The sequence below is a fragment of the Pongo abelii genome, chromosome 7 (assembly GCF_028885655.2).
Source record: "Pongo abelii isolate AG06213 chromosome 7, NHGRI_mPonAbe1-v2.0_pri, whole genome shotgun sequence".
Lineage (NCBI taxonomy): Eukaryota > Metazoa > Chordata > Mammalia > Primates > Hominidae > Pongo > Pongo abelii.
Genome location: NC_071992.2, coordinates 19,692,469 through 19,718,148, shown reverse-complemented (window position 1 = coordinate 19,718,148; position 25,680 = coordinate 19,692,469). Strand labels below are relative to the sequence as shown.

General features: G+C 37.2%; 1 protein-coding gene across 50 annotated transcripts in view; it reads right to left on the bottom strand.

The window, feature by feature from the left end:
- PCM1 (pericentriolar material 1) overlaps positions 1 to 24,981 on the bottom strand; it is a 101,619-nt gene extending 76,638 nt beyond the window's left edge. For 10 of the 50 annotated variants that reach the window (XM_024250929.3, XM_063726535.1, XM_063726537.1 and 7 more), the window contains exons 1-9: positions 24,799 to 24,981; positions 23,214 to 23,280; positions 13,129 to 13,277; positions 12,282 to 12,399; positions 10,607 to 10,852; positions 8,975 to 9,244; positions 8,110 to 8,280; positions 7,808 to 7,924; positions 629 to 806 (exon numbers count right to left, since the gene is read on the bottom strand). In XM_024250929.3, the coding sequence (XP_024106697.3) occupies positions 629 to 806; positions 7,808 to 7,924; positions 8,110 to 8,280; positions 8,975 to 9,244; positions 10,607 to 10,852; positions 12,282 to 12,377 (1,078 nt within the window). In that variant the 5' untranslated portion in view covers positions 12,378 to 12,399; positions 13,129 to 13,277; positions 23,214 to 23,280; positions 24,799 to 24,981. Of the gene's footprint in view, positions 1 to 376; positions 467 to 628; positions 807 to 6,142; positions 6,332 to 7,807; positions 7,925 to 8,109; positions 8,281 to 8,974; positions 9,245 to 10,606; positions 10,853 to 12,281; positions 12,400 to 13,128; positions 13,278 to 23,213; positions 23,284 to 24,798 lie in introns of all 50 variants that reach the window. The other 40 variants (XM_024250940.3, XM_024250941.3, XM_024250960.3 and 37 more) reach the window with 11 other exon arrangements.
- Between the last annotated feature and the right edge of the window lie 699 nt (positions 24,982 to 25,680).

Sequence of the window (25,680 nt, the reverse complement as noted above, 5' to 3'; positions counted from 1 at the left end):
GGTGATGATAAACTTACAAAATTAGACTCAATACTAAGAAATTCAACACAACTTTCATCTAATTCACACATGGCTATGAGGAAAGGAGGAAAAAAATTTCTGAGTCCTACGAAGAATGTATACACTACAAATACAGTTCTAAGAAGCTAGCATATACAAAAGGATACCTAATTAAAATAACAGCTACTACTAACCTTGAAGGCTAAAGATACTTTATAAATTTACTCACTGCCTCACTTGAAGTTTTAACCCTTTCTTGGGAGGCAAGCAAAGAATGACAATCCTAGCTGAATAAAATAGAAAAAAAGGAAATAAACGCATCACGAGCCTTATCAGTATGAGGTACAAAAACAGAACTACAGCCTGTCTCTTTTACCTCTTAAGGGTACTCTCTGATGAAAAGGAGAGCGATCTGGCTGTCTGCATGGTATAGTATGATGGCCAGGAGTTGTCCCTGCAACCTTTTCTGCATAACCAGAGAAAAGCACAGTAAAGTATAAGCCTCATATGAAGTTTTCTAAACTAGACAACAATCAAGATATGATTATGTAATAATCAGCATCCACCCTGCAATACAATTATGTATGAGTCTTCCTTACAAAAAGAATATTCTCAGACTGTGACATACCAGAATCATCCATCACTGCAATAGCTTGCTCTGCTTTATGTTGCAGAGCTAGAAGCGCAGCCTGCCGTCCCTGTAGAGCTCTTAGTTGCTCCTGTTGTTGTAACATTCTTTTTAATAAATCATGTTGTTTCTTCAAATTTTCTATCTCTTCCATAGGCTCCTGCTGAGGATCTCTGGCCTGGAAAATAAGACCAACAATACGTGTATCTGACTATTAAAATCCATGTTGCTGTTTCAACTATCAATGGCAAAGTATACACATTGATAACAAATTACTAAATATACAACCCTAAATATAGTTTTAGTAGACATCAAGAAAAAAGAGTTAAGAATAGAATGATGACAAAGAGATATATATAGCCTGCCACTTAAGAGTTAGGTAATTTCACAGTAAAAAGCTATACAATCAATGGCTTAGCAGGAATAGGAATGAACAAAAGGAAAAGAAAAAGATATACAAAACACAAAATAAAAGGCCGAGAGGGAGAGACGGACAGACACACAGACACACAGACACACACATATACACACACACTGAAGAATCTAGGCCCCTACAGAAAAGGAGCACATTATACTGGGTTAATGACCTGGAAGTCTTGTAATCCCAGCACTTTGGGAGGCCGAGGCGGGCAGATCACAAGGTCAGGAGTTTGAGACCAGCCTGACCAACATATGAAACCCCATCTCTACTAAAAATACAAAAATTAGCCGGGTGTGGTGGTGCGCACCTGTTATCCCAGCTACTCAGGAGGCTGAGGCAAGAGAATCGCTTGAACCCGGGAGGTAGAGATTGCAGTGAGCTGAGACTGCGCCACTGCACTCCAGCCTGGGCAACAGAGCGAGACCCCATCTCAAAGAAAAAAGAAAAAAGAAAAAAAAAAAAGACTAGAAGTAATATTTAAAAACAACAACAAAACCTAGAAAGCAGGCACACCTACTATTTCTAACAAAGGACTGAAATTTTAAAAATACATTTTTTATTTGATAATCTTATGTAAAAAGATTTTAATTTAATCACATCACATTATCAGACATCTAAGAAAATAACGAATTTTATATTCTGTATCAAAGGCATCATTATTTTCCTCTTAAATTATGCTCATTCATCTGAGTCTGATGACATAAAATGGAAGTAACTACTTCCAAATTCCCCGAAAATGCTAGGAGGTTATCATTTAGTCTAAAAGTAGAGGGATGGATTAAATAAGTGGCACTTACAAAAAATGATGAAATTTTAAGTGTTAATCTTAAAATTATTCAAAATGTAACCCAACAAGAAAATCGAAAAGCAAAGCAGAGACAAATTTAAATACAACCTGGAAACAATATATTACAAGCTAAATTATACATCGAAACGTATTACCATAATTGTATTTTTCATCACCGATTTACCTTTTAAAAAGTCCTTTATTTTAAAAGTTGAACGATTTTACCTAATATTTACATAAAATATTTCACTTTTGTTTCACTTAGTCAATTTTAAATTTGTACTGCTAACAAATTTTTGTTGGGTTATGTAAATTTTAAATAAATAAAGAGAGCAAAGAAGTTCAAAGATTTCTTTTGAAAGTAAAAATGCACTGATCTACATTTGCTATGCACATTTGATTCCCAGAGAAATTATGAAGCATGCAGATGGGCTCAAGAGAAACTCCCTTCTGGGTGACATCCTTTACAATACTATATAAAAATTTCTTTATCTCCCCAAGTAGAACTCATCAGTATTGTGAATAAGCATGAGTAACTGTGGTAATATTTTACACTGTGACTTGGAAATCCATAAAATTAATAAGTAAACAAATAAGTACATGGCAAAGAGTTAAATATTGAAGAAAGGTATGATCAAATAGGAAGTTGGCTATAATTAGATTATTTCATGTAAACATCAGAGGTGCCTAGTCAGTGCCTCTATCCTAGACTATCTCTAGACTTCATGAGCATGAGAAACAAATACCCTACCTGGATGTTGGTAAGCCAATATTTATTAGAGGTTTTTCTGTTGTCTTGAACCTCTAATAAACTGAAACTTTTAACAAATTAAGTACTGTTTACTCAGTTCTCTCCTATCCTATATAAGGGGAGTTACCTTGTAAATATTTATATCCATTTCCGTGGAAATTCATCCTAGTCTGGCTTATTTCCAGACAGTTTACATCTTCAGGAAAAAAAAAACTGTGAAGGGTAGGGATAATTATCAACAGCTAGCCCTCTCAGAATGCAGCAAAAATAATTTTCTAATGATTTCATCAAAGTCAACGGTAAAATGTAAAACCAAATCAAATAGGTACAGATATCAATGGAAGGAGTAAAACAAAATCTCTCCAGGTTGATCAAATATTCCTCTAGCAAAGCATAAATTATAAATAGGACAAAAAAATTATGCAAATGAGAAAAAAGCATACTTTTTAAAAAGTTCTTTAATCCTTATTAGTCACAAAACTGTGATAACCTAATCATAAAGAATTCTAAGCTATTAAACACAATTATCTTCAGATTTCTCACTAATCCAAAAATGAATTCTCAACAATTTTCAAAATTAGTGAAATATTACTACTTAGTAACTTTCACATTCATATAAACAACATTTCAGACTGATGCTCAGAAAAACCGAGCCAATAGATGGGAGTACAGCCTATGATGAAATATACAGAAGAGGAGAAAATAAAAATATCTAGGTAGGAGTAAGAACATACCAGGAAGATGGCACCTGGAATAGAAATCCAAAAAGGATGCTAGGTGTATATTAATTCTTCAAACACATATTTTTCTTTAAACTTTTTTTGAAAAAGTCACTTTCACCAACTACATTTTTAGTTTACAGATTAAAAAAATAACTTAGGCAACAAACCCTGAGTTTTAAATATGCAGTAGTCCAATTTCACAGAACCCTCAATCTTCCTTTCCTCTACTCAACTGAGGTTCTCCTAGTAATTATTAATGGATCCAAATGTATTTTTACAGCTTCAGATAATTATGTACTTCAATTTCTTCATGTGAAGGGTGAGGAACTGTAAGCCTAGAGAAGATAAAGCTGTGACTTATCCAGTGTCACAGTTAAAGGGAATCAGGTTTTTAGGCTCTAGTCTTCTTTATGTCATACTATCTGCTCCAAACTATTTGCTGGGTCCTAAATACAGAAGTATAAGACACCATGTCTGAAGAACCATAGCTGGTTTAGAAGACAGGGCAAGCTCACACGAAATAACTAGCAATGATGAAAATAATGGCAAAACACAGGTACAAGGTACAAAGAAAGCTTATAAATTTTAAGAGGTGAGATTAAGTTGGGGGCCATGAGTATAGGAAAACAATGAACGCATGGCTACTCGTAGAAGGCTTTCTTTTGTAAAATTATGCAAGATGTCATCGTGTCTTAAAATATTTCATAAAGTGGAATGTGCCCTTGGTAGGAGCTCTAGAATATCAATCATTTCATATCATACATAAGTCTCAAGGTTGCTTTCAACCTTGAATCTCATGTAAGACCCTCAACTGTGTTTTCCACTATTCTAACAGAATACTACATTTTGAAAAGATTCTAAGGAGGAAACAGGGGTGGGGTGGTAAGAATGACAGTTCCTGCAGAGTAGAGAAAAATAAACACAGGTGGTGGGAATTAAGATTTTTTTCCCGGAAGAAATTAAAATGATTTTACAAATAGAATACTAACAGAACAACGAGACAGCCTTAAGAATCAAGAAAATCAAAATGAAATAAACGCCAAGAAGAGAATTCAAAAAAGAATAATAATCACTTATAAGGATATTATTCAAAGAAACCTAAAAACAGAAAAGTAGTTTTTAAATTATATGTAATGCCTTAAGAAAAAAAGAACTGGCAGATACTGTATTTACTGTTAACTCTCAAATTTTGCTTGTCACTATTCAGAAGGATTAAAGAGAATAAAATTCCAAAGGTTACCTATTATGCTTCATGTTTATTTGCTCTTCTCCAACGCCACTAGTTTTTAAAATAATCAGCTACTTTATTTACTCTACTGTTGAACTGGGGCACATTTTACTTGATACTTGATATAGTAAGATTCCCATAACTAATTTCAAACTGTGCTCTCAAATTCTTGTAGGAACCAGAAAAAATAAACAAAAAAAAAAACTGCCAAAATATCTAGAGGTGAAGTTTTATCATTTGTAAATAGCCACACACACCAAAAAAAACCCCCATAAAACAGCTACAAAATGGGAAAGTGTAGTCCTAGGTAATAAACCAGTAATAAAACATATGAAATTAGTCTCACCTATACTATACTCAATTACTAAAACAGTACTTTGCTCCTGCCAACAGATACGTGTACTTTTATAAATGGTATTTTTATTCAAACTCCTTTTTTTTTTTGAGACAGAGTCTCGTTCTGTCACCCAAGCTGGAGTACAGTGGCAGGATCTCGGCTCACTGCAACCTCCGCCTCCAGGGTTCACGCAATTCTCCTGCCTCAGCCTCCTGAGTAGCTGAGATTACAGGCGCATACTACCACACCCGGCTAATTTTTCGTGTATTTTTAGTAAAGACAGGGTTTCACTAAGTTGGCCAGACTGGTCTCAATGTCCTGACCTCGTGATCCGCCTGCCTTGGCCTCCCAAAGTGCTGGGATTACAAGCGTGAGCCACTGTGCCCGGCCTATTCTAACTCTTTTATGTGGAACTACAAATAGTTGTCTTTAACGCTATCTGGAATGCCATCACACAAATCATGGAAAATTTAAAAACCAATTAAACACTGCAGAAAAAACCAGCAAAAACAGAGGCAACCAAGTCAACTGGATAATTTTTCTAAAAAAGCAAATGAAAGGGGTTTCCAAAAATAAAAATATAAACCAAAAAATCTGACAAAGTACCATCTAAATTTATTTATTTTTATTTTATTTATTTATTTTTTGAGACGCAGTCTCACTCTGTCACCCATGCTGGAGTACAGTGGCTCACGGCAATCTCCACCTCCTAGGTTGAAGCGATTCTCCTGCCTCAGCCTCCTGAGTAGCTGGGATTACAGGCGTGCACCAACATGCCCAGCTAATTTTTGTATTTTTAGTAGAGACAGGGTTTCGCCATGTTGGCCAGGCTGGTCCCAAATCCCTGACCTCAGGTGATCCACCCACCTCAGCCTCCCAAAGTGCTAGGATTACCACGCCTGGCCCCAACTAAATTTATAAACACAAATATCAGAAACAAAGGGCAACTGACTGATGGTCGAGGTTTAAGAACGTGTTATAAATTATACTCGCAATTTATAAAAAAGGGAATAAATTACATTTCAAAACCTTTGTTAATGGAAATTAAAAACAGCTGTCAGATATAATCCATGGAGAGGTATATAAGAAAGTAGAAAGAAAAACACTAAGGGTCAGAATTTTACTAAAGCAAATTACAGTATGACAACTATATTAACAATTAATATGTAAGAGTAATAGCAACAACAGAAAAGCAAATAAAGAAGAGGAAATATGAACAAAAGAAGTGCTCATTTAGAGACTTCCCAAGTTAATATTGTAAAGTATACCTTTGAGGGAAATCCACGTTTTCGGCTATATTTCCTATTAGGCCTCAGTTCCCTGTCATTCTGAGGTCTGTCACCTTTCCCTTTTGGACTTGTAGTAACGTCAATGTCTGAAACCTGTTCTTGTGAAGCTGAATTCCCTAGTTTGTCTTCAATGCACGGCCAAATTCTCAGACTAAAAGATGCCTCCTCCTTTATTAAATAGTGTAGCATATTAATTTCTTAACACAAACTCCTGTTTAACATATAAGCCAGCCTTGTAAAACAATTTAAAAAGTACCAGTCCACCTTTTTTTTTTACAAAAAAAAAATCAATCCGCATCCCCCTCCAAGCAGCAGTAAACTTAGTCTTTTAAGTTTTCTGTAGACTAGACTGTTGCTTACTTTAATTAAGCAAGTACCACATCCTGGGGAATTTCCATACCACACAATTGTTAAAGCACATTTTTAACATTTATTCTGCTACATGTTATTAGTCAACTTTCATACCATGATTTTATATTATGAAAGAAATTGTCATCACAATGAATACTTTATATAAATTACAATAAATCTATACAAGTTCCCACTCCTCCCCAACAGAATTCCTTTACCCACATTGTCCTAACCCTTCCATTTCTGCTGGAACCTAAGGAAGAAATTATGCCTAGCACCACTGTAAATAGAAAAAGAATTTCCCCACAGTAAAATCCGTTCTTCAACAACTGTTTGGATCAGGCTCTCTAAGCATCTCCTGTTGAAAATAATGTAGAGAAAAGAAATCCAAATCACCTCTTCAAATTAGGAAGGCCCGGGAAGAGAAAGGAGGCAGGTAAGAATTACGCAGGTCAATACTAATAGGAAACGAACCTTCAAATTCCTAATGCTGAATGGCATTTTGAACACCCCAAAACCCGAAGAGATACACGCTTATCCTCTCAAAACAAAAGCTTTACTAGTCTGTAATAGGTGTTAAAAGTTTAATAATGCACGGTTATAGGCACACCTGTTTAAAATGCCTAAAAACACCCTAGCACTGAACCACACTAAGTTTTAGAAATCTTTCCTCAAAGTTTTGTAAATTACTATTTTTCAGAAAAACAGTACTTCAACAAATTTCATTTTGCCAAGTCAGCAATTACAGCATTTTTCTCATTGTGAATAAATCACAATGTAAATGCTATCCCGTCCCATTTACTAGTCTTTCTCTCGATTTTTCAGTCATCTGGTTTTGCTCCAGTACTAGGATAGAGCCCAAGAAATGAAAAATTCTAATACCCTTAAGGTGTCCTCAGTGACAAACGAACTTGGTTATTTCCAAAAGACTACATGCTAGGTAATCACTAATGTTGCCTATTGCCGTTAATTCCACCATCAATTTTAACTTGCTCGATGCTTCTTAAAATTAGTGAAGCTTTGCTTAACAAAACAAACTACAAAAACAATGTTTCTATAAACTGAACATCAAAAATTACATTTTCAAATCAACCATTAAAACTATTTTTAGCATTAATAAAACTTAACTTCCGTGTTTAAATACAGAAGAATACATACAGCATTAACAATTTGAGGGGTTCTTCCCTGGAATACACTTTTCATTAAGGAACGCCTATAAAATAACATCTTGAAAACTGGGAGAAAAATTTAAACCTTCATTTCCAGCACTTTAATTACCAAAAAGCCGCTTACCGTGGTATCTGAAGCCTCAGACTGCACATCTATGTTTAGCGATGTGCTCTCAGCTACAGAACCAGATCCCACAGCTGAATCTATAGTCCGAACATCCTCCTCCTCATTTTCTCTAGCCTGAAATATTTTAGTGGTATAAATCATACAACTATTAAAATGGGCAATAAATTGTTATAATGGATGGCATGATTTTTTGAAAATATGTTAACTCCTCTGGGGTGGCATCAGAATGTCACCAGTAAATATACACTGAGATACTACAAAAATAACTCAATATGTTATTTAAAAAGTCTAATACTTACAAGAATTTTTTTAAGAAATTTCATATATGACTTCTCTTGTTCTTTAAGGTGATCTATTAGATGAGTAAGGCGCTCAACATTAGCAGATCTCTCATTTTTCTCTACAAGATCTTCCCGCATGGAACTAGCTTTAGTAATATAATCGCGAATTTGAACAAGCCTGCTTACAATCTGCAGGGGAAATATTTTTTTAAAAAAAAGCATGAAAGTACACAATATATAAAACTGAGGATAATTAGTTCAATAGCAACAGTTTTACAAATTTTTATTTCGAAGATAACCAAAAACACTTGGATTATTATGTGAATTAACATATGCAAAAAATCTGAATCCAGCTTAGATTTTAATCAAAACATAATTGGTAATACTTAGAACTCCAATCACTGTCAATTCAAAAATATATTTCAAAATTTTAATCTACAGTATCTGAAAAATTTTGCTTCTACTACTGAATACTATTTTTTATATAAATTTTCCTAACGTCTACATAATGTTATAAATTAATTAAATATATTATAGTTTTACAACTACTTTTCAAAAGAATATTTGCCATTTTAAAAAATTCCTACAAAAATCTATTAATCACTTTGCTTCCAATCCCCCTTTACTAAAAACTGGCAATATGCTATTTTGTAAATAAACAGAAGCCTTTAATTAACCTGAATATGCCATTTCTAAAATATTTTTGGATAAACAGAAATTTACTCTATTTTAAGTAAATCTGGCAGATTAACGAAGGGGATCAATGAAGCACTTTAATTCCACCTAACTAAAATTCCTGTGTGCATAACCTAATTTTCTAAATCTTAATGTTCGTATTTTGAGGTTTGTGTAAAGAATGAGCAAAAGAAACAAATGTTATCACCTGGCTGCTCTCCATTGCAGGTTCTCCCCTCCCATCTTCTTCAGACACCTGACAGTTTTGCAAGAGGTCATTACTTAAAGCAGAAGCAAACAACTCTTTACACTGTGCTGATCCAATCGTTTCTCTGTTTGGGGGACTTGTAGATGCATCTTTGCTCTTGTTAGTATTAATCTGCATAGGCAAAAAGTTGAAGGGCTTTCGGTTTTCACTAAGCTGACGTTTGTTGTTAGCAGCTGTTGCTCTACCTTGGGAATCACTTCCAATGCTTCTCTATATATGAAAAAGAAATCAAATCACACAAACATTAACCTTATGACAAAATTTTGTTTTAACCCCAATGTTCTTGGTTTTGCCATCAGATATTGATTCAGAAGGTGCACACAAACAGCTTTGCGGTAAGACCTGAAAGAGCTTTGGCTCTGTAACAGTCTTTCACTACAATATGAAAATTTGATTAGCATTTTCTAGACTTCACTTTGCTGAGACAACTCAACCGACGAATATGAACAAGATTAGTCTAAATGAAATACAGCTTGAGTACCCCTTATCCAAAATATTTCGGACAAGAATTGTTAGGAATTTCACTTTTTTTCAAATTTTGGAATATATGCATAAACATGAGATGTATCCTAGGAAAGAGACCTGAGTCTAAACATAAAATTCATTTATGTTTCATGTGCACCTTATACACATAATCTGAAGGTAATCTTATACAATATTTTTAATAATTTTGTGCACGAAACAAAGTTTTGACTGTGTTTTCACCGTAGACCATCACACAAGGTCAGGTGTTAAATTTTCCACTCATGTTGGCACTTAAAAAGTTTTGGATTTTGGAGAATTTCAGATTTTCATATTAGGGATGCTCAACGTGTCCTAGGACCATGGATCACACTTTAACTCATATTGCTTTTTATTACTTGCTTATAGTATTTTTATAGGCTTTGGATCCAATGAATCAATGTAATTAAAGTTGTGTCTATATGAAGAACTGTCTGAAAAAGTATTCAGCTCAGTGCCTGACATACAGTTAAGTGTTCAATAATTGATAAACAGATATAAATAAATGATACATGATCACTACCAACATCATTATCAGACTTGAATCTACCTTTCTACATTTTTGGAAATGTGTGTGTCTCTATGACATATAGATCTAACAGTAAAATATTTGTCAAGAATTTATTATGATTTCTACTTGCTTTTAAATCTAAACTTTATTTTGGTGATTATAAATAGAAAATAGTTTCATTCTAAACTTGAGGTAACCCAGCACATCCCACACTTAGCCAATGATATATATACTAAACTGGAACTTTCCATTACTTAATACCAATTTTATTCAGTTACCAAAATGCAAAATTTAGTTTTATAGTAAAATCACTTGAGTTAGTTATATAACATAGTATAAAGTCCGGAAATGCATGTCTTTAGCAAGTTTAGAAATGAGACTTCATATCCCTCTAAAGAACACAGGACCACCCCCAGTAATTAAAATTCTTTCCATAGGCACTGAAACTTTTTTTAAAAATTACATAAACAGCTCAATTTTTTATTCCTAAGACAAATTATTTAATCCATTTCAAGTATTTCTCACAGTAATAACTTGATTTTGAAAAATAATTCACAAACCTGATCTAAATCACTGAAGTTTATCCGCTGTTTCAGTTTCTCTAATTCTGCCTGCTCTGGGACAGACATCTGACTCATGTACCTACTGTGTGGAAACGTATGTGGAGTCTTTGTTCTTCGCCTTCCAACTCCTGGTGACGACTCCGGAGAAATATCATTAGTTACTCTTTTATCACTTTCTACACTAAACTTTTTCTTATTCTTTTCTGATGATCTATTTGCTTTCTTCTGTTGGGCACCCCAATCCTTTAAGAAAGTAAAAGCAAAAATTAACATGGCCTCTATCAAACCAGGAAAATAGTTTGGTAAAATTAAAAAGTTATGGTCAGTTTTAAAATTAAAAAAGACAAAACATTTTTGACAGACTTATACTCCTAGAGACAAATATTTACTTCTATTAACCCATTTTCCCCTCATTACATCTACCCTAATTTTATAGCCCATCCTTCTGAAAATAGATTATTTTCTTATCAAGATCACTAATACAAATCCTCAAATGCCAACCCTAAAATCAATCTGAATATTTCCAAGAGGATTTTTTTACGTTGTGATTTTCTATTATAAATAGTGAAGTAAATTACAGATACCTTTACTGACCTCCTATAAAGTCAGTATGTATCAAAAAGAGATCTGAAATCAAATCAACCTAGGTTCTAAAACTAATTACTGTTTTCTGAAAAAACAATCCACTGTGTGACCCTAGGCTATTTATTTTACTTCCTATAGTTTCAGTTTCCTAATCTCCAAAATAGTGTCACCTTCAAAACAGGATTAAAAATAATTAGTACCTAGCATTTAGTAAGCAATAAATACAGCTATTATTTTTATAGGTAAAAATGTACATGATAATAGCTAATATGGAATTACAAAAAGTGCTTATAGTTTTAACTAGAAAACATTTTTATTTACTTAGTTATACCCACATAACCTAATTCACTCAACAAAAAGGTCTGTAAATTCTCACTTTATCCAACTGGAAAATTCTTTTAGTTACTAGTATAGTAAACCGCTTGGGATATTTTCCTTATTTTAACAAAACCCCCTTCTTTATGAACTGTCCTTCCACCCAATCTATGAGTGAATATTCCTGCCAACCTGTCACACTACTTACCTCACCCCACCCTCGCCACAGAAGACTGAAAAAAGAAACACATATCTAATCCAAATTAGGATAATCATACTATAAAATTTCAAATTGGAACTAAGAGGTAAATAGTCAGTACATAACCGCACCTATAACTAAAAACCTTAGAACAATGGGACAGCCACAGTACATCATATGGACCAGAGGAGAGAAAACTGGTCTGTAAAGAGAAAGTTGTGTTAGGCAGATGCACTCAGAAGCAGAGTTAGGGTGGTGAAAACGTAATTCTTGATAATTTCCCAATTCCTTCTCCCAGTCCCTTCCTAAAACCCAGCTGCATGTCTTAAACATGGTTTCCATTAAAAAAACACTTTTACATCTTTATACAACAGTAAATCTGCTTTGGGGCTTAAAAGCTAACTCAATTTGATTTCTGTGTCTTCAATTAATATAATAAACGGCCCAGGGTCCCTTAATATCTTGGCCAGCAAGTGTTTACAAAGAGCATCAGTGAGTTAAATCTGGTCAGGGGGAAAACTGCATTTTAACATTAATAGCCAACGACACACCATGAAGAGTAAGGTATCATACCATATTGTTGAGCCTGTCATCAACATTCTCATTACTCCAGTTTGGTAAATCCTGATCATTCATGCCATCTTCAAAGGGACCTCCTCCTGTGGCCATACTGGATTTAACAATTAACTCTCTGCGAAACAAGTTAAGAACTGAGCTTTATAACACATAAAAACAAATTCAATTTTTAAATCATTCCATGAAGTTTAGCAATACAATCTTTGAAGCACTGATTTTTATGAACTAAAACGAGGCACTGTCAACCACATCACAGACAAATTGATTTAGCTGTGACAGGCATATTATGATTAAAATGAGTTAGGTAGTTGGAATGAGAGAGAAGGAAAGGAAAACCCTGAATATACCTTATGCGCGCTAGTCTGCATGCTTGAAGATTACTTACTTAATTCAACACAGTTCCAAAAGGTAGAACAATAAAGTAGGAAAAATATCATAAAAAGCTAGACCCAGAACTTCTCTCAGGAAAGAAAGTATCTTTGTTCTGACAATGGACTTGGGATGAAGATGATACCCTGAAAACACAGGCATTAGGTGTATGCCAAAGATTCAAAGAGGGGAGAACTGCTCTGCAAGAAACAAGAAGAAAATTTTGGTTTTAATAGGGAGGTAAAATAGCAAGATGATAAGAAGGTGGGGAAAGAGAAGCAGGACTAGGGCCAAAAAATCCAAAAGTGCAGTGGCTAGAAGACATTTTAAGAATAGTGATGCTTACTACCCTAGTTTAATTTGTATTAGTGCTTTCTCTAAATCTTGGTAAAGACTACCAAACTCTAATCCTCCACATAAAAATGGGGTTTTTGCTTGTACATGTGAAAATCAAGAAAGGGATTGAATTTCATACCTGGGTCAAACAGATGAGAAAAAGCAGCAGCAATGGTGGAAGTAGAGGTTCAAAGGCAGAGATGATCATCAGAAAATAAGATTTCTGCAAAATCTTGTGGAAGACTTTGGATTTCCACTAGCTGTGGAATTGTACAGGTTCAAAGGGTGCTAGTTGAAAGAGAAGAGGTTGAGATAATTTTATTTAAAATTCAAGGGACATGAAAAGTCATTAAACTACACACAAAAGCACTGACATTCAAAAGAGACAGTCTGGCCAAGGTCATTCAGCTAAAAATGGCAATAAAAAAATATTAATAGGTTGGGTGCAGTGGCTCATGCCTGTAATCCCAGCACTTTGAGAGGCTGAGGTGAGCAGATCACTTGAGGTCAGGAGTTCAAGACCAGCCTGGCCAACATGGTAAAACCCCATCTCTACTAAAAATACAAAATTAGCTGGGTATGGTGGCAGGTGCCTGTAATACCAGCTACTCGGGAGGCTGAGGCAAGAGAATGGCTTCAACAGAGGAAGCCAAGGTTGCAGTAAGCCGAGATTGCACCACTGCACTCCAGCCTGGGCGACCAGCGAAAAACCATCTCAAAAAAAAAAAAAAGATTAAAAATTAAATAAACAGTAATAATGATAAAAATCCAAGTTGCTTTAATTCTAAGATCCTAACTCATCCCATTCACCACACAAAAAATATCAAAAGGATTATCAGCTCTGAGAAAGTAGAATTTGTCCCACAGATGTTTTGATGCTAGAATATCTATTAGAATAACATATTACATTAACAAATTATATAGCAAATTAAATTTGATCTCAAAATAAAAATGATAAAATTCAACAAAGTATTAATTTAAAAAATCTTAAAAATCACAAACACAGTGACCCTTCCTGTTATATTTTACTCTGTTTTTTTAATGAGCATATATTACTTTAATAATTCTCTAAAGAGTTGAAAATAAGTATGAACAAATAGTCAACATTATGCTTAAAATAAGACATGAAGGACATCTCCAAAAAAGACCAAAATAAGAATGCTACATATCAGTTACTTGGCATTCTTTCAGAAATTCTATCAAGCAGACAAATATGAAACAGAAATATTAACATTGAAAAGAGAAAAGGTGGTATTCTTAGAGTATGTATTTTTTAAAAATCTAGAGAACGTCAAAATAACACCAATACCACTTAGAAAACATAATGGGGAAAAACGATGCTACTTATAATAGTGACAAATATATAAAATATCTAGGAATAATAATTTGGCTCCATGTCAAGAAGCACTATTAAACTCTGTAAAACAATATGGGAGAAAAAACGTGAATAAGTAAAAAAACTATCTTCCATGATGGGAAACTAAATACTACAACCAACCACTTTTTCTAAATGTATATTGGCTTAACGTAATTCCAATTAAGATCCCACTGGGATTCTCCTTACAACTTGACAAAATAATTCTCAAATTTATCTGGAAGAATAAACATTTCAGAAAAAAAAGTTACCATCTGTAAAATAAAAGCAAGAATATCAACAGAGGTCAGGAGGTTAGAACGCCAAGTTAGCTGTCTGTATGGTTTCAACAATGCTGTCTATATGGTTAAATTAGTACTAGCTCAGGAACAAAAATCCTCAAATACATGTAATCAGAAAAATTAGTAACAGCTAACATATTTTATTTTGCTTACTATATGCCAAACACCATGCTAAAATATTTTATGTCCATTATGTCACTTAAGCCTCACAACAATTCTATGATGTAGGAGTGAGCAACTGATACAACAATTTGCTAACAGATTTGAAAAAGATACATTTAGAGCTTTAACAGTCTTTCTTAAGTGGTATTCTTCACCTCAGTCACAGAAGAGAGAAAAAATGGTTTGAGTCACTACTTTCTCAATTCTCCCAAGGATGGTACATATCCAGTACCATCCATCACAGACACACAGAAAAAAAGTTAATTCACAGTAAACAACAGATGCCCTAGGGTACTGGAGCTTAATTCTCTCCCAACTGAGAAAGGCTGTCTTATATCATACTATCAAAATAGTCAAAGATTAAAACAGAATTTTAAACATCAATTAAGATTTTTAAAAGACAAGAAAATTGAATGGTTTTTAAAAACAGAGAACTTACTAAATTTAGAACACAAAGAAATAAAAAATAAAAAGTTCAACAGATTTTATTCACATAAAAGTAAATTCCTAAGTGTGCTGAGAATAGCAAATCAGAGCTTGGGAGAAAAAAAAATCTCAAAGAAATACTAAGTATAGTTAATACCTTTGTTATACAGAGAATTTGTTTTAAAAAAATAAAACTGGAGAAATATAAGCAAAACAAGTAGTTTGCAAAAAAAAACATAAAATAATACGAATATATAAAGTCCAGCTGCAAATTAAAATAAGAAACTATTAAATCTGCTAAGTTTCATATAAATTACATATTATCTAATCCTGATGACAGTAAAAGGAAAATGGAATTCTCAGACACTATATTGAGAATATAAACCATATAACATTTCTGGAAAGCATTTTGGCAATACTGTATCAAGAACTAAAACTGAATTTCTGACGCAGTAATTCTACCTCTCCATATGTAATCTAAGAAAACCACCTTAAATATGGTGGAAAGAACTATAATGAAGTTGTTTATTACGCTATAATTGTGACAAATTAAAAAACACTAAATGTCAAATGACAAAATCAATGCTATTGGGCAAACTGTACTACACCTGCTGGGGAGAATACTAAGTACCCTTCAAAATATGTAATTGTGAAGCCTGGACAATACAACCTGTCGTTGTATCATGGAAAAAGTAATATAAAAAAGTAAAAAAGCAGTATGAAAAATTATATATAAATTTTTTTAAACAAAAGCTAAGAAACTTTATTAAAGTGCTTTCACAAAAGCAATTATTGGTTACAGGGTAGGCACTGGTGATTTTTCTTCTTTTTTTCCTGTCTCATATTTTCAGGAATAGTTTACATAATTATTTATACTAGAAATATATTTTAAAACTTTAAAAAAAATACCCAAAGAAGTATATCCAGTGAATCAAAAAGACTCATTTAAATAAAACATTTTGCAACTACTGTTTTCTACATACACTGACATAATTTGTAATACTGAAGAATAAAGCAGGCATGCAACAGAAGTGATGCCATATTTAAAAGTACTAAAAGCAATTGTTTTGAAACGTAAATTGGAAGGGAAAATTAAGATATTTAAGTCAAAATTATTACATATCATTTTTATCTTAAAGGAGTATGTTAGCTATACTTTCTATCAATAGAATAATGAAGTAATAGTAAAGTAAGATAAATGTATTAAGAATATATCTGGGCCAAGGTCGGCGTTATCACAAGGTCAGGAATTCACGACCAGCCTGGCCAACATAACGAAATCCTATCTCTACTAAAAATACAAAAACTAGCCAGGCATGGTGGCACACACCTGTAGTCCTAGCTACTCAGGAGGCTGAGGCAGAAGAATCAATTGAACCCGGGAGGCAGAGTTTGCAGTGTGCTGAGATCACGCCACTGCACTCCAGCCTGGGCAAGAGCAAGACACCATCTCAAAAAAAAAGAATATACCTGGAGAAAGAATGTTTTACACATTCTATTTTCCTATTAGAATCAATTCCCCCTAAAATGCAGAGCTTGTTCCAAAGACCTATTTCTGGCTAACGACTTTGAACACTACTAAGTTTCTAAAACAATTTTAAAACTGTACACTCTAATTAGTTTGGGAAAAACAGATGATTTTTTTTCCAGTATTTTTTAAAAGAAAATTTACTAAAGTCTAATCTATTAGGTTGGTAAAATGAACAATTTCATCCACTGTTACACTGTGATTGCCATAGGGGGTAGAATACTTCATAACTTAATAATGATGACACCAAATGTGTTTAAAAGGCACAGTATTAGTACGCCTTTAAAAAGTAAAACTATTAGTGTGAAGCTAAAGAAATAATTGCATATGGATGAATTCTTTTTTTTCTTTTTTTTGAGACAGTGTCTTGCTCTGTCACCCAGGCTGGAGTGCAGTGGCGCCATCTGGGCTCACTACAAGCTCCGCCTCCCAGGTTCACGCCATTCTCCTGCCTCAGCCTCCCCAGTAGCTGGGACTACAGGCGCCTGCCACCACGCCCGGCTAATTTTTGTTGTATCTTTAGTAGAGACAGGGTTTCACCATGTTAGCCAGGATGGTCTCGATCTCCTGACCTCGTGATCCGCCCGCCTGGGCCTCCCAAAGTGCTGGGATTATAGGTGTGAGCCACGGCACCCAGCCACATTCACAACATTTCCCAAAAATACTAAGTATCTCCCTCATAAGAGTAATGGCATGTTATTTCTCTCTTCTTTATGTCAACCTCTTTAACCACCTAAATGTCACCATTAAAAATACGGGACCTCTGCCTTCTAAATTTTATTCTGTAAACACATTAATATACACTAGTACTTGCAAGTACAGAAAGTATTCCAGTAACTGTCAGGCACAGTGGCTCACGCCTGTAATCCCAGCACTTTGGGAGGCCAAGGCGGGCGGATCACGAGGTCAGGAGATAGAGACCATCCTGGCTAACACGGTGAAACCCTGTCTCTACTAAAAATACAAAAAATTAGCCAGGCATGGTGGCGGGCACCTGTAGTCCCAGCTACTCGGGAGGCTAAGGCAGGAGAATGTTGTGAACCCAGGAGGCGGAGCTTGCAGTGAGCCAAGATAACACCACTGCACTCCAGCCTGGGCGGAAGAGCGAGACTCTGTCTCAAAAAAAAAAAAAAAAAAGAAGAAAGTATTCCAATAACAAAAACACTAAGGATGTACAGAATACCAATATACCAATTCAAGCAAAATTTCTGTGCAGGATCAATAGAAGTTGGTGACTATAGTCCCCCCCTTATCTGCAGTTTTGTGTTGCAGGATTATAGTTCCCCATAGTCAACCATGGTCAGGAAACTGGTGAGTAACGTACGTTATTTTGAGCGACAGAGACCACATTCTTGTACCTTTTATTACAGTATATTGTTGTGACTATTCTATCTTATTAGTTATTGTTAATCTCTTACTGAGCCTAATTTATAAATTAAACTTTATCACAGTTACATACATACAGGAAATAACATACACATAGAGTTTGGTACTACCCACAGTTTCAGGCATGCACTGGGGGTCTCTGGAAGGTATCCCACACAGAAAAGGGCAGACTACTGTATTGCAAGGCGGGCGATAAGGAAGCAGAAGAGTTAAAGGATAAACCCTAGGTTGCTAGAAACTGGGTATGTGACACACAGTTAAACTGATTAGAAAAGAAACAAGTTTTCTTTGTTGAGAGAGGATGATAATGAGTTCAAGTTTTAGAAATGGAGAGTTTGAGGTGCCTATAGTACACCCAATTAAATTGTCCGGTTGACAAATAGCAATCTATCTCTCAAGAGAGAAATCTGGGCTGGAGAGTCATCCACTCAAAAAGTGGGACAGAGGACTCAGGGAGACGATAAAGAGTAAGAAAAGACCAGATCTTAAATACACTGGTATTAAACAGAGAGGCAGAGGAAAAGGACACAGTAAAATACTAATAAGGTACAGAAAGATACAAGAGCCTGTCAAAAGGGGAAAAGTGTATCAATGAGAATGTGATAAGAAACCAAACAGTTACCTTGACAGATAAGAGAAGTACTGAGAAGTATCCTCCTGGATTTAGCAACAAGGTTACTGTTGACTTTGGTGAGAAATTTCAGCAGGGGTAGTGAGGGTCAATTCCATAATTGGAATGTATTATTCGAAAGAAGAGGGAAAAAATAAAGGAAGTCATTAGCTAATATTTTTAAGGAATCAGCCTATGATAAGAAGCAAGCAGAGATGGTCATAAAGAAAGTTTTATTAAAATAGAAGTACCTTGAGTACGTTTACAATTTGTTGGTAAGGAGGGAGATACTGGTCGGGTGCGGTGGCTCACGCCTGTAATCCCAGCACTTCGGGAGGCTGAGGCAGGTGGGTCACCTGAGGTCAGGAGTTTGAGACCAGCCTGTCCAAAACTGCAAAACCCTGTTTCCACTAAAAATACAAAAATTAGCCAGGTATGGTGGCACATGCCTGTAATCCCAGCTACTCAAGAGGCTGAGGCAGGAGAATCGTTTGAACCCGGGAGGCGGAGGTTACAGTGAGCTGAGATCGTGCCATTGCACTCAGCCTGGGCAACAAGAGAGAAACTCCGCCTCACTAAAAAAAAAAAAAAAAAAAAGAGAGAGATACTAAAAATGCAGAAGAGAAAGCAACTAGCATGTGGGGTCTGAGAAAGCGGGGGCCATTGGGATCCAGAGCAAAAGACAAATGATTAGCTTTAGACAGGAGGAAGAACACCTCTTTAATTGGAAAAAAAACAAGAAAGGATGGAATTGGTTGGAGGCTGGTTAGCAGATGTGGTGGTAGGAAACCAAGGGTGTTCCTAAGTGTTGTGAAGTAGGAAGGACTGTACATTAAATGTGAGGGTGAGACAGCAGTGTCTGAGAGATCGTAGAAAAGTAGGGAATGGAGAACGACCGTGGGCAGCACTACGGACTCAGGGAAACGAGAGACTATTCACTGATATAACACGTACTACAGATATTTTTTCCAGCAGTGCTCATAACCCTCAATATAAACACTCCACTGAATCCATCCAAGGTTCAAATTTTGCCACGCAAGTTTAACAGACAGTAAGATAAGAAAGTTGAAGCTGTAAGAAAACAATTGGTAGAAGTGATTGATGACAGTACTATGGGCAGCTGAACGGGGATAAAAATAAAATCCTTCTACTTTAAACACGCACTTCTACTCATGCTATGCCTTACTAAACAAAGTTGAAACTGTTACTTTCAAGTTTCATTTAGGTATTTTTGACAGCCTTAGTGGTTTTTTTTTTTTTTTTTTACAAAGACAGAAAAATGAAAATATACTATGGCAATTTTAACCTACTTTCAATGACTAATTTTGTTTTTTTTTTGTTTTTTTTTTTAAGAAAATCCTGTTAGGCTGGGTGCAGTGGCTCACACCTGTAATCCCAGCACTTTGGGAAGCCGAGGCGGGCGGATCACGAGGTCAGGAGTTGAAGACTAGCCTGACCAACATGGTAAGACCCCATCTATATTAAAAATACAAAAATTAGTCAGACGTGGTGGCACGCATCTGTAATCCCAGCTACTTGGGAGGCTGAGGCAGGAGAATCACTTGAACTTGGGAGGCAGAGGTTGCGGTAAGCCAAGACTGTGCTGCTGCATTCCAGTCTGGGTGCCAGAGCAAGACTCCATCGCCAAAAAAAAGAATATCCCCTTGCAGGATTCTAACTACAGAGACTTATTACGGTAGAATATCACAGTATCAATTACCATGAAAATACCTATGACTACAGTTTACTTTTGAAATAATACAAGGTAAAGAAGAAATTCAAAGTAATCAAGTAATCAGGCCAGGTGAAGTGGCTCATGCTTGTGATCCCACCACTTTGGGAAGCTGAGGCGGGCGGATCACTTGATTCGCCTGGTCAACATGGCAAAACTCTGCCTCTACTAAAAATGCAAATATTAGCCACGCGTGCTGGGGCATGCCTGTAATCCCAGCTGTTTGGTAGGCTGAGTAAGGAGAAGCAATTGCTTGAACTCGGGAGGAGAGGGATGCAGTGAGTCAAGATAGCGCCACTGCACTCCAGCCTGGACAACAGAGCAAGACTCTGTCTCCAAAAAAAAAAAAAAAAAAAAAACAAAGTACTCAGCAAAGAAAAAAATTATTTTTTTCTCAAACGGCATTAAATTACTCATAATCACCCCTGAAAATATCCAAGATACTCTTATACTTTTCCTGATAGTAACTGGCACATGGTTTCACTTTCTACTTCATTCCCTGCTTTCATGAACTAAACACTTGCAATGACTTTTCTAGGACTCTGGCCTCAATTCCAATATCCATCTCATCTTCTCTATTCCAATACTGAACTGATAATTTGTTCAGGATCCTGAACTTCTGAAGTTCCTCTTTCTGATCATAAGTTTTTGCATTCTACTTCTCTCACTTTATTCCTGCTGAAACTGCTCTTAGCCTTCCTGAATACTACCAGCCCCTTGATCGTTTCTCTCTCCCTAAATCCATCAATCCCTTGATTCTTTACTCAAACCCAAACCCAAGTAAGTCATTGCAAAAATGCCTTGCTAGCTAGCATCCTTCACTTCTCACCTACTTGCCTACTGTGTCAACTCAATTCTGGCTAAAGTCCACTATCTGTTTTCCCTGCTACTATTCTCAAGCTGTCAAGAAGCGGGGAAATCATCATAAAATGGCATTGACTGTGATCACTATTAAGGTATACTACACTCTACATACACATAGATACTTTTAAAATGTAAGTTTACTCCATGAAGAAAAGCACCCTGTCTGTTTTGCACACCGTTGTATCTCTAGTACTTTAGTCATTACATAGCACGTTGTAGGGCACTCAAATCTGTAAAAATGAAAGTACTGCTATGTATCTCTGGTTGTCTTCTTAGCTCTGTATTGTGAATCTCACAGCCTTACTAGTTTCTCCAAGTCTCAAATCCACTTTCCTCCTTCAGAAAAAAATTGCCAAATCTCCTACTGAAAAAACCCAGGTCTTCCAATTGAAGTTAACTCAATTACCCTTTATTTTTATTCGTCTTATCCATCATGTTCCCCAATGTGCTAAAACGAAAATTTTATAAATAATTTTGTAATTATTGTTTATTTTACTAAAGCCTACCATACAGCAATCACTCTAGGATTAACAACTCTAATACACACACTCACATGTGACCTTTCCCTTGAGTTCCATTTTTCTTGCCCTGTTTTGTTAGTCTTCCAGTTTAAAAAAAAAAAAAAAAAAAAAAACCCCACTGAGAACGATAATTAAGATATACATCAACTACCTATTTGTAATTTCTCATGACAGTCTCATTTCAGGTCCTCATACGAGAGCTATAAAATAAAAATCTGTCTGCTTTTGTAGAAAGCAAGAATATATATTGATTTCTACAAAAGTTTCTTTCTTTTTTTTTTTTTTTGAGACTGAGTCTCACTCTGTCGCACAGGCTGGGGTGCAGTGGCACAATCTCGGCTCACTGCAATCTCCTGCTCCCAGGTTCACGCCATTCTCCTGCCTCTGCCTCCAGAGTAGCTGGGACTACAGGTGCCCGACACCACGCCTGGCTAATCTTTTTTGTATTTTTAATAGAGATGGGGTTTCACCATGTTAGCCGGATGGTCTCGATCTCCTGACCTCGTCATCCGCCCACCTCGGCCTCCCGAAGTGCTGGGATTACAGGCGTGAGCCACTGCGCCCAGCCAATTTCTACAAAACTTTCAAAATGAACTTTCTTAAAATGTTAAGAGTAGAATTAAATTTAGGTTATTTATTTCTGAGGTTTTTTCTGAAGAGCAATTATTTCCAAAAAGCTTTTAACAAACTTCTAATTATCTTTTAGCCATTTTTCCAAACTGCCCTTTGCAAACAATTATTGAACTTCTCCTAGCGAACTTACATTCTACAACACTGACTTTATTCTGCTGGACAGAGAATACCTTTATGTCACTTGCATGTGGCAATGCACCATGCGCTAAAAGTAATGTTTAAAGTAACTTTATACCAGGAAAGGGAGATCGAAGTACAAAAAATAATAATAAAATAATTTTAGACAACTAAACTTCGGTCAAGGCATAACAAGTTCAAAAAGTAGAGTTCATGAACAGCCAATTAATAGGAATGTTGTAGAAGAGAACTTGAGATTAAATGGATTTGGAAAGAGAGGCTATCCAGTTATAGGACAAATTCAAACAGGTTGAAAAAATTCTGTGAAGACAAATAAATTTCAAACCGTACTGCATAAACCATTCTAGTACTTAATAATAAGGAATGACAGGGCCTTTCCTAACAAAGATACACGGGCAGGCCAAAGCAGCACGCGGAAAAGCAGAGCAAACAGGGCAGTGAACCCAGAAAGTGTGTTTACTAAGCAGAGAGGGTCCTCAGTCATGCACTGTAATTGTGACAGCAGTGTCCACCATAAAGTCTTCTCCAACTCTAATACAAAGGATAATAGATAATAATGTCAAATTACCTGTTTAGAAACTAATTTTTGCAGCTCAGAACTGCTCTTTTCCCGCTTCACACTTCAAAGCTGTTTCCTGCTTAGGATTAAAAATACGTATCACTTAAGTAAATTACTGACACTATGAAATACAGAATAACAAATACTATAGTTCTGGTCTAAAATATGTTTAGAAGGATCAAAAGAAGGGGAAAAATATAACATCCATATTTTAAATTTAAGTTACCTCAATTCTTTTGGAAAATAGTGTGATATGCATAAATGCTTAAATGCTCTAAACTTCTGAAATCCTACCAAACAGCAAAGTGATATCTATTTCAGAACAGTATAACAAAGATAGTTAGCCCTAACTATCCTTTAATAGTCTATGCCAAAGTTTACTCCTCTGATTGATCGAGCTTCCTGTTACTCAAACTATTTAACAACCTCGTATATCCGATGATTTAAAAAATGTTTGCTCATTTAAAAGCTACTGTACTTCATAATAAACTCGTCACTACATAAATACCAGGTTTACCTTCAATTCAAAAATTCTATTATATTGGTGTTCAGTGGTCCTCACCAGGAAGGTGCCAGGAAAAGAAAGGAGCAGGTGCACCCGAGGCTCTGCAACACCCACTCCGGTAACCAAAGAACACCAGCAGGCGGAGTCTGGAAAGCGATTATGGGGCGGGGGTGGTAGGGGCGCCCAGAAAGCCCGCTTCTTCCAGCTCCCAAACACGAACCGTCACCCGTAAGACACACGATACAGACCTCAACTCGGTCAAAAAAAAAAAAAAAAAAATTAAACCAGGCTAGTTCCTGGGGAGTAGGCTGAGGGATGCAAAGTTGGCGCGCCCAGCCTCCCTGGCGGGGCCTAATCCCCAAACGCCAGTTTCTGCAAACCAAACAACGTTTCCCCCAGTCCCACTTGGCATTTAGTCTTTCCCGGTTCTAGGCCCAATTCTAACTAGATCTGCAGGAGGGGAGAAAGAAGGGGCAATAATTACTCCATTAACATTCCCAGGAACGCCTCCCCCGGCCCGTCGGCTCCCACAGCACCAGAGACGGCGGAAATCCTGCAGCTCACAGCCCAAATGCAACTCTTCAGAGTCGCGTCGCTCCTCATCCGCCCTTCTGCACCCCAAACTCTGGACACCGAGAGCTCCACAGAATAAAATCGGAGGGAACGCGGGGAAGAACTATGGCCACCAAGGCCTGTTTCTCTGAGAACTCGACCCAGTGCCCCGGCACCCAAACCAGAGCCCCCGCTCCGCTTCCTCTGCCCGCAAGGGGCATTCCCGGAGCCACCGGGACGCAGGACAGCCTCCCCGACAGGGCCAGCAGGAGGGACGAGAAGGCAAGAAGGGGGTCCGGCAATCACCAACGCGTCCCGAGGTGCTCACCCGGGGATCCCGGCGGTCGGTCCTGAGGGAGGAGGCGGACTGACCGCCTAGGGCACGGGAAGCCCGGGGCAGGAAGACTCGGGAGCCTACCGAGGAGGCGTGGGCCCATGGCCAGACCCAACAGGCCCAAGTGTCCCGGAGCCGTTACTCTCCCGCCCCTGGGGCGCGCCGCCCTCGGTTGCCAAGGGCTGGGGACGCGCAGGCATTACCTCTACAAGAAGGAGCCTCTCCTGTGAAAGGCAGAGCGGCAGTCAGCCCCCACGACCCGCCGCCAGCAGCGGTCGGCCCTCGGAGACCGCAGCAGAGAGGCCCACACGTTTCCTGGCTGCCTTGGCCCCAGTGGCCGCCTTTTCGACCTCAGCTACGCAGCACCAACCGCCGCAGCCACCGCCATCTTAGGATCTCATTGTGGTGGGAGAAGAGGGGCGGGGGGACTGCAGAGTGGGCAACGCGCGGCGGGACATGCGCCGTCTCCTCGGCAACGGCCGCGCGGGGGCGAGAACTCGCCCGGGCGGGAGCCGCAGTGCGATCTAGACTGGAGTCATGTGACCCTCCGGAGTCTGTGGTGTCGCTTCTGGCTCTTTAAGCCGAAAACAGATTACACGAACGAATCCGCCCCCACCCGCCCAGGAACTATGTATCCCAGAATGCCAACTACACTTCGCGTTCTAAACGCCCGCCGGCCGCAAGTGGAGGACTACAAATCCCAGCATGGTGTGCGCTTCCGGCGCTGATCGCGGAACGTGGGGCCCTAGGCCTATGCGGAAGTGCATTGATCCCTCAGCCCTTGGAGAAAGAGTTGAGGCGCTGTGCGGTTTTCCGTGGGGGTGTCAGCTCCGGCCCATTCCTGAAGAAGAAGCCAAGACCGGGATCGCTTTTTTGCCCCTTCCTCACCCACATCCCGGTCACGAAGAGGTGGAAACAAAAGGACACTTACAATGTAGTCCAACCTCCTGATTTTACATATGAGGGGATTGTTCCACGGAAGTTAAACAATTTGCCAAACGTCATTATGTATCTACTGAGTGAGAGAATCATAAATATTGTTGATATTTAACGCCACTTTTGGTTAAATGTCCTTTTTCCTTAAA